The 16,344-nt window shown below is 45.9% G+C and overlaps 1 protein-coding gene across 1 annotated transcript in view; it reads left to right on the forward strand.

The window, feature by feature from the left end:
- Positions 1-16,344, forward strand: part of NTMT2 (N-terminal Xaa-Pro-Lys N-methyltransferase 2) — a 738,584-nt gene that overhangs the window by 296,972 nt on the left and 425,268 nt on the right. The window contains exon 2 of the mRNA XM_077276218.1: positions 11,149-11,324. Coding sequence (XP_077132333.1) covers positions 11,149-11,324 — 176 coding nt within the window. The remainder of the gene's footprint in view (positions 1-11,148; positions 11,325-16,344) is intronic.

A 16,344-nucleotide genomic window follows, 5' to 3' on the forward strand; every position in this document is an offset into this window, starting at 1 on the left:
TGGGGGAGCAAGGTGCTGTTTTTTTTTTTGGTGAGCTATGAATCACGCGCGTGTCCAGCCTCCCGGCTTGTGATTGGTTGACCGCGGCGCAACCAATCACAAGCCGAGACGTCACGGGAGGCTGGACACGCGCCCATTTTAAAATGCGCGCGTGTCCAGCCTCCCGGCTTGTGATTGGTTGATCGCGGCGCAACCAATCACAAGCCGGGACGTCACGGGAGGCTGGACACGCGCCCATTTTAAAATGTGCGCGTGTCCAGCCTCCCGTGACGTCATGGCTTGTGATTGGTTGCGTCTCCCATGTGACTGCGACGCAACCAATCACAAAGCCGGGACGTAATTTTAAAATCCTTAAGGATCTGAAATTACGTCACGGCTTGCTGTGATTGGTTGCGTCGCCCATGTGTCTGCGACGCAACCAATCACAACGCCGGAACGTAATTTTAAAATCCTGAAGGACCTGAAATTACGTCACGGCTTGCTGTGATTGGTTGCGTCCCGGTCACATGGGCGGCACGCGACCAATCACAAGCCGGGACTCACGTAAAGGAAAGAAAAGCGCAAATTTTAAACAAAGAACGCTGCCGCTTCCCTCGGTAAGGTGCAGGCTGCGTCGGAGAGGTGAGTATAGCAATATTTTTTATTTTAATTCTTTCTTTTACACATTAATATGGTTCCCAGGGCCTGAAGGAGAGTTTCCTCTCCTTCAGACCCTGGGAACCATCAGGGATACCGTCCGATACTTGAGTCCCATTGACTTGTATTGGTATCGGGTATCGGTATCGGATTGGATCCGATACTTTGCGATACCGATACTTTCAAGTATCGGACGGTATCGCTCAACACTAGTCAATGATTGTCTTCTGAACATCTGTCAAGTCAGCAGTCTTTGATTGTGGAGCCTACTGAAACAGACTAAAGGTACCTTCACACGAAACGACGCTGCAGCGATAGCGACAACGATGCCGATCGCTGCAGCGTCGCTGTTTGATCGCTGGAGAGCTGTCACACAGACCGCTCTCCAGCGACCAACGATGCCGAGGTCACCGGGTAACCAGGGTAAACATCGGGTTGCTAAGCGCAGGGCTGCGCTTAGTAACCCGATGTTTACCCTGGTTACCAGCGTAAAATGTAAAAAAAACAAACAGTACATACTTACATTCGCGTCCCCCGGCGTCCGCTTCCTGCACTGACTGACTGACTGAGCGCCGGCAGTAGCAGGGCACAGCGGTGACGTCACCACTGTGCTGTGCTTTCACTTTCACTTTGCGGCGCTCAGTCAGTGTGGGAAGCAGACGGCGGGGGATGCGAATGTAAGTATGTACTGTTTGTTTTTTTTACATTTTACACTGGTAACCAGGGTAAACATCGGGTTACTAAGCGCGGCCCTGCGCTTAGTAACCCGATGTTTACCCTGGTTACCAGTGCAAAACATCGCTGGTATCGTTGCTTTTGCTGTCAAACACAACGATACCCGGCGATCGGACGACCAAATAAAGTTCTGAACTTTATTCAGCGACCAGCGACATCACAGCAGGATCCTGATCACTGCTGCGTGTCAAACTAAACGATATCGCTAGCCAGGACGCTGCAACGTCACGGATCGCTAGCGATATTGTTACAAAGTCGTTTCGTGTGAAGGTACCTTAAGGGCTCTTTTTAAATACTTAGGAAGCCTTTGCAGTTGTTTTTTGTTAATTATTCTAATTTACATAGATAATGACTTTTGGGTTTTCATTGGCGGTAAGCCATAATCATCAGCATAAACAGAAATAAACACTTGAAATACATCGCTCTGTTTGCAATGACTCTATAAAATATGTGAAATATATGATTCACTTTTTGTATTGAAGAACTGAAATAAATTAACTTTTTGATGATATTCTAATTTTGTGAGAAGCACCTGTAAAACATTATTTTTGTAGAAAAAAATATATTTTTTTATTTTCATGGCTGTACATTATAAACTTTTGTGAAACACTTTGGAGTTCAAAGTGCTCATTACAGATCTATATACATTCCCTGTGGGGTCTAGTTTCCAAAATGGGGTCACTTGTGGGGGGTTTCCACTGTTTAGGCATATTAGAGGCTCTTCAAATGTGACATGGCGTCCGATCTCAATTCCAGCCAATATTGTGTTGAAAAAGTCAAACGGCTCTCCTTCTCTTCCAAGCTCTGCCGTACACCTACAGTAAATAGTGTTTTCCTCCCATGTATGGGGTATTGGCATTACAAATTTTGAGGTTCTTTTTTTCATGTTATTCTTGCAAAAATGAAGACAATGTAGTCTAAGTTAAATTTTAATGAAAAAAAGTGAAATGTTCATTTTTTTCTTTTCACAATCTATTAATTCCTGTGAAGCACCTGAAGGGTTAATAAACTTCTTGAATGTGGTTTTAAGCACCTTGAGGTGGGAGGGTTAGAATAATGTCACTTTTTAGGGTATCTTCTTGCATACAGACCCCTCAAAGTTACATCAAATGTGAGGTGGTCCCTAAAAAAATAATTTAGCAAATTTTGTTGTAAAATTTAGAACTTGCTGGTCAACTTTTAACTTCCTTTCAAAAAACAATTTTGCTTCAAAAATTGTGCTGATGTAAAGTAGACATGTGGGAAATGTTATTTATTAACTATTTTGTGTGACATATCTCTCTGATTTAAGGGCAAAAAATGTCAAAATTTGAAAATTACAAAATTTTCCAAATTTTAGCAAAATTTCTATTTTTTACACAAATGTTACACACTTGTGTTTACAAGTCATACCGAAGAAATGTTACCACTATCATGATGTACAATATGTCCCGAAAAAACAGTCTTAGGCCGGCGTCACACTAGCGAGTTTTACGGACGTATGAGCGCAGAAAATTCATCCATAAAATACGCATTACACATGGCCCAATGAATCTCTATGTGGCTGCTCCTATCAGCCGTATATTATGCATCCGTAATATACGGTATTGTACGGGCGTAGAAAATCGCAGCATGCTGCGTTTGTCAGCGTATTGCGCAAAAAATACGCCAATGCAAGTCTATGGGGACGAGAAAATTACGGATTACACATGGACCATGGATGTGACTTGCGAGAAATATGCAGCGGTGCTCTCTAGAAAAGCCGGCAATTCAGTGCGGTGTACAGTAAAATCACACTGACAGAATAGAATAGGTAGAATAAATGTGTACACATAGAATAGGTATATACTGTATATATATATATATATATATATATATATATATATATATATATATGTCAGTGAGACACATATATATATATATATATATATATATATATATATATATATTTATTTATATTTCATTCAGCGCAAGATAGCATAAAAGCCGGTAATTCAATTGCCGGCTTTTGCTATCTCCTTCCCAAACCCGACATGATATGAGACATGGCATACATACAGTAAACCATCTCATATCCCTTTTTTTATTACATATTCCTCTTTACTAATGTAACAAGTGTCTGTGTGTAAAATTTTGAAGCTCTAGCTATTAAATTAAAGGGTTAAATCCCGGAAAAAAATTGGCGTGGGCTCCCGCGCAATTTTCTCCGCCAGAGTGGGAAAGCCAGTGACTGAGGGCAGATATTAATAGCCTAGAGAGGGACCATGGTTATTGCCCCCCCGGCTAAAAACATCTGCCCCCAGCCACCCCAGAAAAGGCACATCTGGATGATCCGCCTATTCTGGCACTTAGCCTCTCTCTTCCCACTCCCGTGTAGCGGTGGGATTTGGGGTAATTAAGGGTTAATGTCACCTTGCTATTGTAAGGTGACATTAAGCCAGATTAATAATGGAGAGGCCTCAATTATGACACCTATCCATTATTAATCCAATAGTATGAAATGGTTAATAAAACACACACACATTATTAAAAAGTATTTTAATGAAATAAAGACACAGGGTGTTTTAATATTTTATTATACTCTCAATCCACCTGAAGACCCTTGTCACCTGAAATAAAGTTAAACAAAAACAAACAACAATATTCCATACCTTCCATTGATCAGTCTTGTCCCACGCTGTAAATCCATCTGAAGGGGTTAAATCATTTGACACCCAGGAGCTCTGCTAATGCAGCTGTGCTCCTGTCTGTAAAACTTGGTGATTGAATGGAATGCAGGGGAATGTCCTATAGTTACCTCGAGTCGCGGTGATGCACCCTCTGCTGAATGAACTCATATGAACTCGACAGTGGGAACTTTTCTGAAAAGTTCCCAGGCTCAAGTTCATATGAGTTCATCCAGCAGAGGGTGCATCACCGCGACTTGAGGTAACTATACGACATTCCCCTGCATTCCATTCATTCACCAAGTTTTACATACAGGAGCACAGCTGCCTTAGCAGAGCTCCTGGGTGTCAAATGATTTAACCCCTTCAGATGGATTTTGTCACAGGGGAACTGGGTAGACTAAGGTTGGTTAACCGGGCCCCTGCGATATCCCTCAGGCTAGGGAAACCCTGTCTGTCCCTTTCCCAGAAGTTACACTAAACGTGTGCATGTCTGGGCCACCAGGCCTAACCCTGACTCCTGTTTCAGCCCTAAGCTGAAACCACCACCCGCCACCCAGTGAAGAGACCACACACCAATCCCCACAGAAAGCACAGACAGGGAAAACTGAAAAACGCACCACGCCGCAGACACACAGGAATACACTATAATGTGCACAGGGCAAAACAAATACAAATAGGAAGGAGGAAAATGACAAAGGATTAAACACCACCAGATACGATATTCCTACAACGAGACCACCACTCCAGACCGGAATCACCAGGCATAAAGCACAAGCTATAATCGGCAACGCCCAAAGTCCAGCACGACTATTTAAAGGCCATGGGTGTGACCCAGCCTCCAACCTGATTACCAGCTAGATTAACCCTGAGCAAGCTGGATAAAATCTAGCCGACGCCACTGAGCGTGTAGTGGACGTAAGTGGAATTACTGCTGTCTGTCGGACGCCCTAGTGTGAACAGCGTCCGACATGACAGTACCCCGCCTTCTACGAGGGACTCCAGGGCCCTCACGATTTATAGGACCCGGCTTGTCTGGATGGCAGCGGTGAAACATACTGACCAGCCGGTCCACATGTATGTCAGAGGCTGGTACCCAGGACCTTTCTTCTGGCCCATAACCACACCAGTGTACCAGGTACTGTAATGTGCAGTGCACTACATGAGAGTCAACCACCTTGGAGACTTCAAACTCCAAATTGCCATCCACCAAGACTGGAGGTGTCATAGGCGCCGTGTCCACAGAACCCACCACCTTTTTTAATAAAGATCTGTGGAACACGTGTATTTTATATACCGTAGGGAGCGCCAAATGGTAGGCTACCGGGTTAATGAAGGCGGCAACCCTAAATGGACCAATAAACCTTGGACCCAATTTCAAGGATGGAATCTTGAGTTTTATATTTTTTGTGGACAACCACACCCAGTCACCCACACTCAGGTCCGGACCTGTCACACGTTTACAGTCAGCCACTCGTTTGTACCTTGCACCTACGCTTAGCAAGCGCTGTTTCACTCTCCTCCAAACGGATGACAGTTGTGCTCCTAACTGGTCCTCCTCTGGGACACCAGTAGAGCCCCCCTGATGCAGAGCACAAAACTGAGGATGGAGCCCGTAAACACAAAAGAACGGGGACTCCCCAGACGATTCCTGATGGTGATTATTTATAGCAAACTCAGCCAAAGGAAGGAACGTCGACCACTCCTCCTGATTGTTAGAAACAAAACAGCGTAAGTACTGCTCCAAATTCTGGTTCATACGCTCGGTCTGACCATTTGACTGAGGATGAAACACAGAATAATGCGACAACTTGATCCCCAGCCGTGAGCAAAAAGCTTTCCAAAATTTTGCCATAAACTGAGTACCCCTATCAGACACGATGTCAGACGGGACCCCGTGAAGTCTGACCACCTCCTGCACAAAAACCTGAGCCAGAGTCTTAGCGTTAGGCAACGAAGGCAAAGACACAAAGTGCGACATCTTTGAGAACCGATCAACAACCACCAGAATGACCGTGTTCCCAGCAGAGGAGGGCAAATCTGTGATAAAATCCATGGAAATCTCCGTCTATGGCCTACTGGGTACCCCAAGAGGATGTAGTGTGCCAGCAGGACGAGAGCGGGATGTCTTAGCCCTAGCGCACGTGGTACATGCTGATACGTATGAGACCACGTCCTGTCGGGTTTTGGGCCACCAAAACCGACGTGACATCAACTCCAAGGTACCCCTAACCCCTGGATGGCCAGCCAGGACAGCATCATGATGCTCACCCAACACCTTTAGGCGAAGATGGAGCGGTACAAACAATTTGTTAATGGGAAGCTCTGGTGGTACCTCCACCTGAGCCTCGGCAATCTCAACCTCAACCTCGGTCATGAGAGCCGAGACCACTACACCCTTTTGGATGATGGGTACCGGATCTTCCCGAGGTTCTCCCCCCGGAAAACACCTGGACAAAACATCCACCTTAGTGTTCTTAGACCCAGGTCGGTACGTAACAAAAAAGCTGAACCGCGTGAAAAACAATGCCCAGCGAGCCTGCCTGGGGGACAGATGCTTGGCTGACTCCAAATACAGCAGATTTTTATGGTCAGTGATAACTGTAACCTGATGGACCAACCCCTCCAAAAAGTGTCGCCATTCCTCAAAAGCGAACTTGATAGCCAACAACTCCCTGTTGCCGATATCGTAATTACGTTCGGCAGGCGACAGCTTCTTGGAAAAGTAGGCACAAGGACGTAACTCGCCCAAGGATGAGCCTTGTGACAGCACCGCCACCACTCCAACCTCAGACGCATCGACTTCCACGGTAAATGGTTTTGATACGTCTGGTTGCACCAGAATGGGGGGGCCAAAGCAAAACTGTTCTTCAGAAATTCAAATGCGCGCACAGCAGCCTGAGGCCAGGCAGAGAAATTGGTACCCTTTTTCGTCATGTCAGTAAGCGGTTTAGCAATGGTAGAAAAATCTTTGATAAACTTTTTATAATAGTTGGAAAACCCAAGGAACCGCTGGAGTGCTTTTAGGTTATCAGGCCGTTCCCAATGCAGCACCGCTTGCACCTTAGCGGCGTCTATTTTAAACCCTGAAGCAGACACAATATAACCCAAGAAAGGCAACTCCTGAACCGAAAATACACATTTCTCAAGTGTTGCATAGAGCTTATTTTCCCTGAGAAGCTGTAACACCTGCCTCACATACTCTAAATGAGTATCACGGTCACATGAATAAATGACAATTGTAATCTAGGTACACAATAACGAATTTCCCCAGAACATGCGAGAATACATCATTTATGAAATGTTGAAAAACTGCAGGCGCGTTTGCTAACCCAAATGGCATCACCAAATTTTCAAAATGACCCTCAGGAGTATTAAAAGCCGTCTTCCACTCATCACCTTGACGGACTCTTATGAGGTAAGCCCCCCTGAGGTCAAGCTTGGAAAACCACTTAGCACCAGCCACCTGGTTGAACAAATCAGGTATCAGTGGCATAGGGTATGGATCGCGAACCGTAATCTGGTTTAACTCCCTGAAATCCAGACACGGGCGTAGTCCGCCATCTTTCTTTTTAATGAAGAAGAACCCCGCTGCCACCGGCGAGGACGAAGGCCTGATGTGCCCTTTGCTCAGACTCTCAGCAATGTAATATTTTAAAGCTTGCCTCTCAGGATCAGAGATGTTGAACATCCTAGCTTTCGACAATTACCTAATGGTACCTAATAGTACAGTCATAGGGGCGATGTGGTGGCAATTCTGAGCAACCCTTCTCTGAGAACACATCCGTGAAATCCAGCAGTGACTCAGGAATGCTTGGAGTCACAGCAGACATGCATGTGGCCAGGCAATTCGCCTGGCAAAATCCGCTCCACTGAATTATGTCCTGAGTAGTGTTGAGCATTCCGATACCGCAAGTATCGGCCGATATTTGCGGTATCGGAATTCCGATACCGAGTTCCGATATTTTTGCGATATCGGGAATCGGGATGCATATTCATGTGTAAAATAAAGAATAAAAATAAAAAAATAGGGATATACTCACCCTCTGACGTGCCCTGGTTGTAACCGTTGCAACCGGTAGCCTCCGTTCCTAAGAATGAGCGAGTGAAGGACCTTCGATGACGTGGCGGCTTGTGATTGGTCGCGTGACTGCTCATGTGACTACTCACATGACCAATCACAAGCCGCCACGTCATCGAAGGTCCTTCACTCGCTCATTCTTAGGAACGGAGGCTGCCGGTTGCAGCGGTTACAACCAGGGCGCGTCAGAGGGTGAGTATATCCCTATTTTTTATTTTTATTCTTTATTTTACACATGAATATGGATCCCAGGGCCTGAAGGAGAGTTTCCTCTCCTTCAGACCCTGGGAACCATCCAGGATCATTTCCGATATTTGTGTCCCATTGACTTGTATTGGTATCGGGTATCGGTATCGGCGATATCCGATATTTTTCGGGTATCGGCTGATACAATCCGATACCGATACTTTCAAATATCGGAAGGTATCGCTCAACACTAGTCCTGAGTTTTCCAGTCAATAACCGGGTTGTGCATAGATAACCATGGAAAACCCAGAACCATTTGTGCAGGAAGATTACTGAGCACCCTACATGTAACCTGCTCAGAATGTAGGACCCCAATGTGGAGTTTAACCTCAGCCACAAACTCAGTAATCTCCCCCTGTGGGAGAGGGGTAGCATTGATGGTGACCACCCGGATAGGATGAGGCAATTTTTCGACCGTGAACCCGGCCGTACGCGCAAACTCAAATCGGATCACAATCAGACTGGAAAAAAATTGCAGCATGCTCTGACTGCAATTGGAAATTGAATTGCATTTGGCAATATAAGATAATGGGGGTGAGAAAAAAAATCACACAGCACTTGGACCATGCGAGTGCTGTCCGATTTTTACACTTCAATGTCATTTAAAAAGCCAGTAATTCAGCAGCCGACAGGATAGAATTGAAGGATTACATACAGTAAATACACATAGAATAGACAGATATACAGATGTCAGTGACATATACAATTAGTACAGTGTGTGTGCAGCTTACTGTACATGTATTTAATTATTCAAAGATTATTTTTCTGAAAAAAATGGTGTGGGCTCCCACGTAATTTTCTTAACCAGCAGAGGGAAAGCTGACAGCTAAGGGAAATTTTATGTGGAAACAAAGAAAACAGAGAGCACACATGTGAAGGACCTAATGTAAAAAGGTTAAATGATTAATAAGGGCCAAGAGGCCTCTCACCTTTCGGGGATGTGCACCCCTGCACCACCGCAGTTGAAGCGTGATGCTTAGGAGGCTCGGAACTCTGTACAGGGAAGAAATGCCCCTCTGTGCTGTGCAGAGCTTCCTGGTGCAGTCACGGTATCCAGATATGTGATCGTGCGGAGGCATCAGAAGGTATACATCACCACAGGTCCTCCAGCCAGACCGAAGGAGATAATGGACTGAAAGCTGATCCTTCTGTGTGATTGCCAATACCTCAGCCCAACCAAGGATGATTTTAAGCCGAATGCTGCACCGGCCGCGTACCCTCACAAGGGATGTAAAATTCAGAACAAAAACACATGCGGTCTTCTTAGCTTCTTAGGCCTTAGTGCTCTTTAAGACCGTGTGTGTTCTTGTTCTCAAAGGATAATTTTATAACCTGGGTAGGTGTTAATACCCATGGAACTTACCAGGCTATTAATATCAGCTAACAACTGTATACTTAGGCTTTACTGGATATTAAAATGAGGGACCCCCCCAAAAAATTACATTGTTTCCCCCTATATTTAATAACCATCATAGGCTAGGTAGACAGCTGCGGACAGATATTAATAGTCTAGGAAGGGGCCATGGATATTGGCTCCCCTCAGGCTAAAAACATCAGCTTTCAGCCGCCCCAGAAAAGATGCATCCATAAGCTGTGCTAATTCTGGCACTTAGCCTCGCTCTTCCCACTTGCCCTGAGGTGGTGGTAAGTGGGGTCATGAGGGGGTTGATATCATCTTTGTATTATCAGGTGACATCAAGCCCTGAGGTTAGTAATGGAGACGCCCCATTACTATTCCCATAGTAATTTTGTATAAAAACACACAGAATTAAGTCCTTTAACTAAAAAAATGACACAGACTCCTATAATCAATCTTAGTTAAACCATACTTATGGCATTGCCCATTCCAGTGAAGCCATTGTCCCCTCTAAGAGAATTAAAATAATAAACAACAATATTCCTCACCTCTCCACTGATGAGATAATCATTAATTTGTCCCAGGATGGGTCTAGCTCTGCTACATCTTGATGGCAGGCTGCATGGTTGCATGATGCGACTATACAGGCTGCTGTCCATCAGATACACTGAGCGGCAACTGCTTAGTGTCTCACGGTGAACTCCTATTACTTGAGGGATGTTATCATGAGCGTGAGAAAGTTCTCATGCTCATGGTGCCATCAGAAAGGTCCTGGGAGTTAACAGCCAATGAATTTAGTTCACCTAACTGATGTCAGCTCGCGGTCAGAAATTTACCCACGGTGCCCCCGCTGACATCAGTTAGGTGAAGAGAGTTAATTGGCTGTGAATTTCCAGGATCTTTCTGACCACACCGTGAGTGTGAGAACTTTCTCATGCTAGAGGTGACATCAGTCAGGTCGTAGGAGTTCACCATGAGACACTGAGTACTGTAGTGATAGCAGATGCTGCTCAATGTCTCTTCTGGATGATGGGCTGTATAGTTGCATCATGCTACCATGCAGCCTGCCTTCTAGATTGCTGACTTTTCATCTATCTATCTATTTATCTATTTATCTATTTTAAAGAATATTTCCTTTGAAAGCGATGTCTAAATTAAATAGAGAATTGCTCTATGTAAAAGCTCATGTTAACATCGCATTGCGATCGGATAGCAATCGCACTGCATTCGGATGTAAATCGGATTCTAGGTGTTAAAAATCAGATTGTACTTGCAAGAATAATGCATGACACTTGCATGACACTCGTCCGACTTTGCAGGAACAAAATCTGACCGATTTATAAAATCGCTAGTGTGACACCAGCCTTATAAAGATGTTATAATCGTGCTTGAAAATATTTTTGCCTACATAGTGTTTCAACTTTCACATAATTTTGCTTGTTTTACAGTAAAACTGTTTGCTGCTACAAGTGAAGTGATTGATGGAGAAATGCAGTTTTATGCAAGAGCAAGGAATTTCTACAGGGATGTTCCAGCAACAGAAGAAGGGATGATGGGTGACTTTTCTGACCTCTCCAACACTGATATACAATCATCTCGAGAATTTCTAAGGAAATTTGTTGGAGTAAGTAACACATGCTGAGAAAGTCCAACAGAAAGTAGGTTTTGTAGAAATTTATGCAACTTTTCAAATCATCTGAAAGTGTTGTTGAACTGAAGTGATTTTCAAACATCACTCTAGTGTTTTGATATTTTAGTTCTGGAGTGGTGCAACTAATCTAGATTCCTAACCCTAGTATTAAACTTACCAGGTGCCATCTTAAGCTCTTCCTGCTGCTACTCTGGTCTCTATCCGCCATCTTTTGACTGGACGGAAGTCTTCTGACTGACCAGAAGTCAGCACTAACAGTCACAGCAAACACTGGAGCTATCCAGCACGTCACAACTTACAGAAGTCTGACCGGAGTGGCACCAATAAAATATTAAAATAGTAGCTGCTAAGCAGGCCCGGACTGGCAATCTGCCGATGTAGGCAGATGCCCTGTGGACCAGTGGCATTGAACTGCAAAGATGGACGCTGGCCCTTTAAAACTCCAGTTTAGAGGCCTCATGTGCACACATCTGCTCTGACAAGGGCCAACGGGATCCACACACTGCTCTTTCTGCCTGACCAGTACCAGCACAGCTATTCAACAGTGACCTAATCTGCATCCATACCAGCGCAGTCCCTCTTTCCCCTGTTGTGCCTGTGCTAGGTGTTGGGGTCAGCAGGCTCTCTCTCATAAGCTATATGTGGGGGAGGGGGTGGATTATGCTATATAGGCTATATGTTGGATAATGGGGGACTTGGTTATTTATGCTATATGTGGGAGAGGGGCTGACTAGGCTATATACCATATGCAAGGAATTTGTTTGTTCTCCTTGTGTTTGCATGGGTTTCCTCCTGGTTCTCCGGTTTCCTCTCACATTTCAAAGGCCTACTAATAGGGAATGTAGATTGTGAGCCCTAATGGGGACAGTGCTGATAATGTCTGTAAAATGCTATGGAAAATGATAGTGCTATATAAGTGAGTAAAATAAATACAGTTGAACTTAAAAGTTTACATACTGTGATGCAGTGACCCCTGTTACAGGTAGGGGGCGCTGCATGGTCTCCTCAGAATATGCACGGAGGTGAATTGAGGCCATAGGAATGCATGGCAGTCGCAGGCATAGCTGTGGTGATGAGACAAAATCCGGCATTATTGAAAATGGCCAGTATGTGCAAGATACTCTGCACTGTAAGCCGGAAGTAAGGTTGTTCTGTGACGTGTAGTCCCTAGTCCCACATGTATTGGTGTAGTTTTAAAGGGAAGCTTGCAGGGTTGTTCAGAGAGCTGGGTGGGTCTGACTAACCACACACACCTCCCAACTACAGTATGGGAGTGATTACAAGCATGTAATGTGACCAGGGATGGGTCATGTGGTTGCTGTGTATGGACCTGAATGGTTCTTTGCTGGAAGGTCCTGTGAGAGGAAAGGCCTGGGTGTTAGGAGGTCCAGAGTGGGCACCAGATCCCTGAAAAGCACATGGTGAGGCCGTGATCCTGAATGGCCCCTGTGTTGGGAGGTCCTGGGAGTAGGACCAGATCCCTGAAGAGCACGAGGTGAGGCTGTGATCCTGAGTGGCCTCTGTGTTGGGAGGTCCTGTGTGTGGATTGGATCCCTGAAGAGCACGGGGTAAGGCCATGGATCTGCAGAGCCGGTGATGGCTACTGGGTGGGGGAAGCTACCATCCTTCAGTGGGTCTGGAACCGACTGGTATGTGTCTGTCAGGCAAGTTGGTGATCCCCATTAGGCAGCTTCTCCAGTGGATATAATAAATTGTTCGGCATGTGGTCTCCTGCGGAAACTGGGCAGAAAAAACTGGCGTATTTAGAGACTCCGTATTAAAGCCGAGTACTAAGAAGAGTTATGAATAGTGTTGAGCGATACCTTCCTATATTCAGAAGTATCGGTATCAGATTGGATCGGCCGATATCCAAAAAGTATCGGATATCGCCGATACCGATACCTGATACCAATGCAAGTCAATGGGACACAAATATCGGAATGTAAAAAAGCCCTTTCTGTCCTTCTACATCCTGTTCCGGAGGGGAGAAGAGTGAGGGTGGTGCGTGGGTGGACACTGTGCGTGTCTGTGTGTGTGGGCGGGGTCTGTGCGGGCCTGCTGGGGATCTGTACATGCCTCTTGGGGCTCTGTGCGGGCTTCTGAGGCTCTGTATGGGCTGCCGGGGGCTCTGTGCGGGCTGCCGAGGCTCTGTGCGGGCTGCCGGGGCTCTGTGCGGCTGCCGGGGGCTCTGTGCAGACTGCCGAGGCTCTGTGTGGGCTGCCAGGGGCTCTGTGTGGGCTACCGGGGGCTCTGTGCGGGTTGCCGGGGGCTCTGTGCGGGCTCCTGGGGGCTCTGTGCGGGCTGCCGGGGGCTCTGTGCGGGCTGCCGGGGGTCTGTGCGTGAGTGCAGGCATCGTCCGATGGGACTACAAGTCCCATCGGATGATGCCTGCTACAGTGACAGTGATTGACACACTAGCCAATGATGGGACAGTAGTAGTCCCATCATCCGTTTAATGTTTTGAATGTAAAAAAAACCCATACATACTACATACATACTACATACATACTACATACATTACATACGTACTACATACATACATACTGCATACATACATGCTACATACATACTATATACTACATACATACAACATACATACAATACATTCATACATTACATACAATACATACATACAGACATACAGTACATTAAACATAGATTACATACTCACCATTACTTGTCATTTTGATCCCCGAAGCCAGTGTCTTCTGTAAAAAAGATTAAAATAACAAAAAAAAACAATATTCTCCCTGTCCGCAGAAATCCACGAGTGTACCACGACGATCTCCCGTAGAGAACGGCTGCATCAGCTGATGCGACCGCTCTCCAGGGGCTCCAGGAACACAATGATGGGAGGAAGGTATCCTTCCGCCACTGTATTCCTCCACCGCTGTATAAAAAATAGTCCCTAGTCTCACTTTATGCAATTGCTGTGTGAGAAATTTTCCCACTCAGCAATTGCCATAAAGTGAGATTTTGAACTCAGGTAACCCCTCAGTGATGCACTGCAGGAGCCATTGTCTCCTGTCAGTGTGTCACTGAGGGTCCTATAGAGCAGTGACATCACCCGATGTCACTGTTCTATAGGGGAGATCGTCGTGGGACACTCGTTATTAATTGGACTACGGCGGACAGGTAGTATACGGTTTATTATTTTACGTTTTTTGCAGGCGCTGAAGTATGGTTAAATGAAGAATATTAACCCTTTAATGACCGCCGTTACGCCTTTTAACGGCGGCAGTTAAGAGTACTTAAACCCCAGCGCCGTTAATTAACGGCACTGTGGAAAAAGTAAATAGCGCCTCCCAGAGTCGGATTTTCTCTGGGGTCTCGGTTACCGAGGTAGCAGAGACCCCAGAGAACATGATTCGGGGTTTTTTTACCGACCCCCGGGTTGCGATCGCCGGTAATTTACCGTTTACCGGCGGTCGCAAAAAAAACAATGCGATTTCCCATTTAATTTCTCTGTCCACCGATGTGATCACACATCAGAGGACAGAGAAATGGGGTCCCCGATCGCCCCCCGGTACTCGCCTGTCTCCCACGGTGCTCCTCGTGGCTCCCGATGGGCGCCACCGTCTTGTTCCGGCCAAAAAATGGTGGGCGCATGCGCAGTGCGCCCGCCGGCTGGCACCCGGAAGATCTTTGGGGTCTCGGCTGCCAGATGTAGCTGAGACCCCAAAGAACATGATCGGGGTCGGTTTTTACCGACCCCTGTTTTGCAATCGCAGGTAATAAACTGTTTACCGGCGACCGCAAAAAAAAAAAAAAAAGCGATGTGTAATTTTCTGTCCTCTGATGTGATCGCACATCAGAGGACAGAGAAATTTGGGGATTTGGGGACCCTGTTATACTTTCCGGTGTCCCTGGGTCCTCCTGTGTTCCCTCCTGGCTGCCGGCTTCTTCCTCCGGTAAGAAAATGGCGGGTGCATGCGCAGTGCGCCCGCCCTGATCTGCCAGCCAGCAGCTAGAGGAGTTGGGGCTAAAGTTAGGGTTAGGGTTGGGGCTAAATTTATGGTTAGGATTAGGGTTGGGGCTAAAGTTAGGGTTAGGGTTGGGGCTAAATTTAGGGTTAGGGTTAGGGCTAGAGTTAGGGTTGGGGCTAAAGTTAGGGCTAGGGTTAGGGTTGGGGCTAAAGTTAGGGCTAGGGTTAGGGTTGGGGCCAAATTTAGGGTTAGGATTAGGGTTGGGGCTAAAGTTAGGGTTAGGGTTGGGGCTAAAGTTAGGGCTAGGGTTGGGGCTAAAGTTAGGGTTAGAGTTGGGATTAGTTTAAGGGTTTGGATTAGGGTTGGCATTAGGGTTACGTTTGGGATTAGGGTTAGGTTTGAGATTAGGGTTAAGGTTAGGGTTGGGATTAGTGTTGTGAATTAGACTTTTTGGCTCCCTCTGGTGGTTACTAGTGATATGACTCTGGGATTTTCTTCCCTCAGTTTGTACCCACCTGGGTCGTTAGTCCAGGGGTGTTGCTATATATACCTCTTGGTCCAGTGCCTGGCATCATTGTAATCAGATCCTTTTTGTTTGCTCCTATCTGCTGGTCCTGGTTCGTGCAAAATTAAGCTAAGTCTTGCTTCTTTGTTTTTTCAGTTATTTGCTTGCTCTCATTTTTGTCCAGCTTGTACTAAATGTGATTCCTGACCTTGCTGGAAGCTCTAGGGGGCTGGTGTTCTCCCCCCGGGCCGTTAGACGGTTCGGGGGTTCTTGAATTTCCAGTGTGGATATTTTTGATAGGGTTTTTGCTGACCATATAAGTTATCTTACTATATTCTGCTATTAGCTAGTGGGCCTCTCTTTGCTAAATACCTAGCTCATTCTTACGTTTGTCTTTTCCTCTTACCTCACCGTTATTATTTGTTGGGTGCTTGTATCCAACTTTTTGGGGTCTTTTCTCTGGAGGCAAGAAAGGTCTTTCTTTTCCCTTCTAGGGTTAGTTAGTTCTCCGGCTGGTGCGAGACGTCTAGAATCAACGTAGGCACGTTCCCCGGCTGCTGTT

Source organism: Ranitomeya variabilis, chromosome 8, assembly GCF_051348905.1.
Source record: "Ranitomeya variabilis isolate aRanVar5 chromosome 8, aRanVar5.hap1, whole genome shotgun sequence".
Classification (NCBI taxonomy): domain Eukaryota; kingdom Metazoa; phylum Chordata; class Amphibia; order Anura; family Dendrobatidae; genus Ranitomeya; species Ranitomeya variabilis.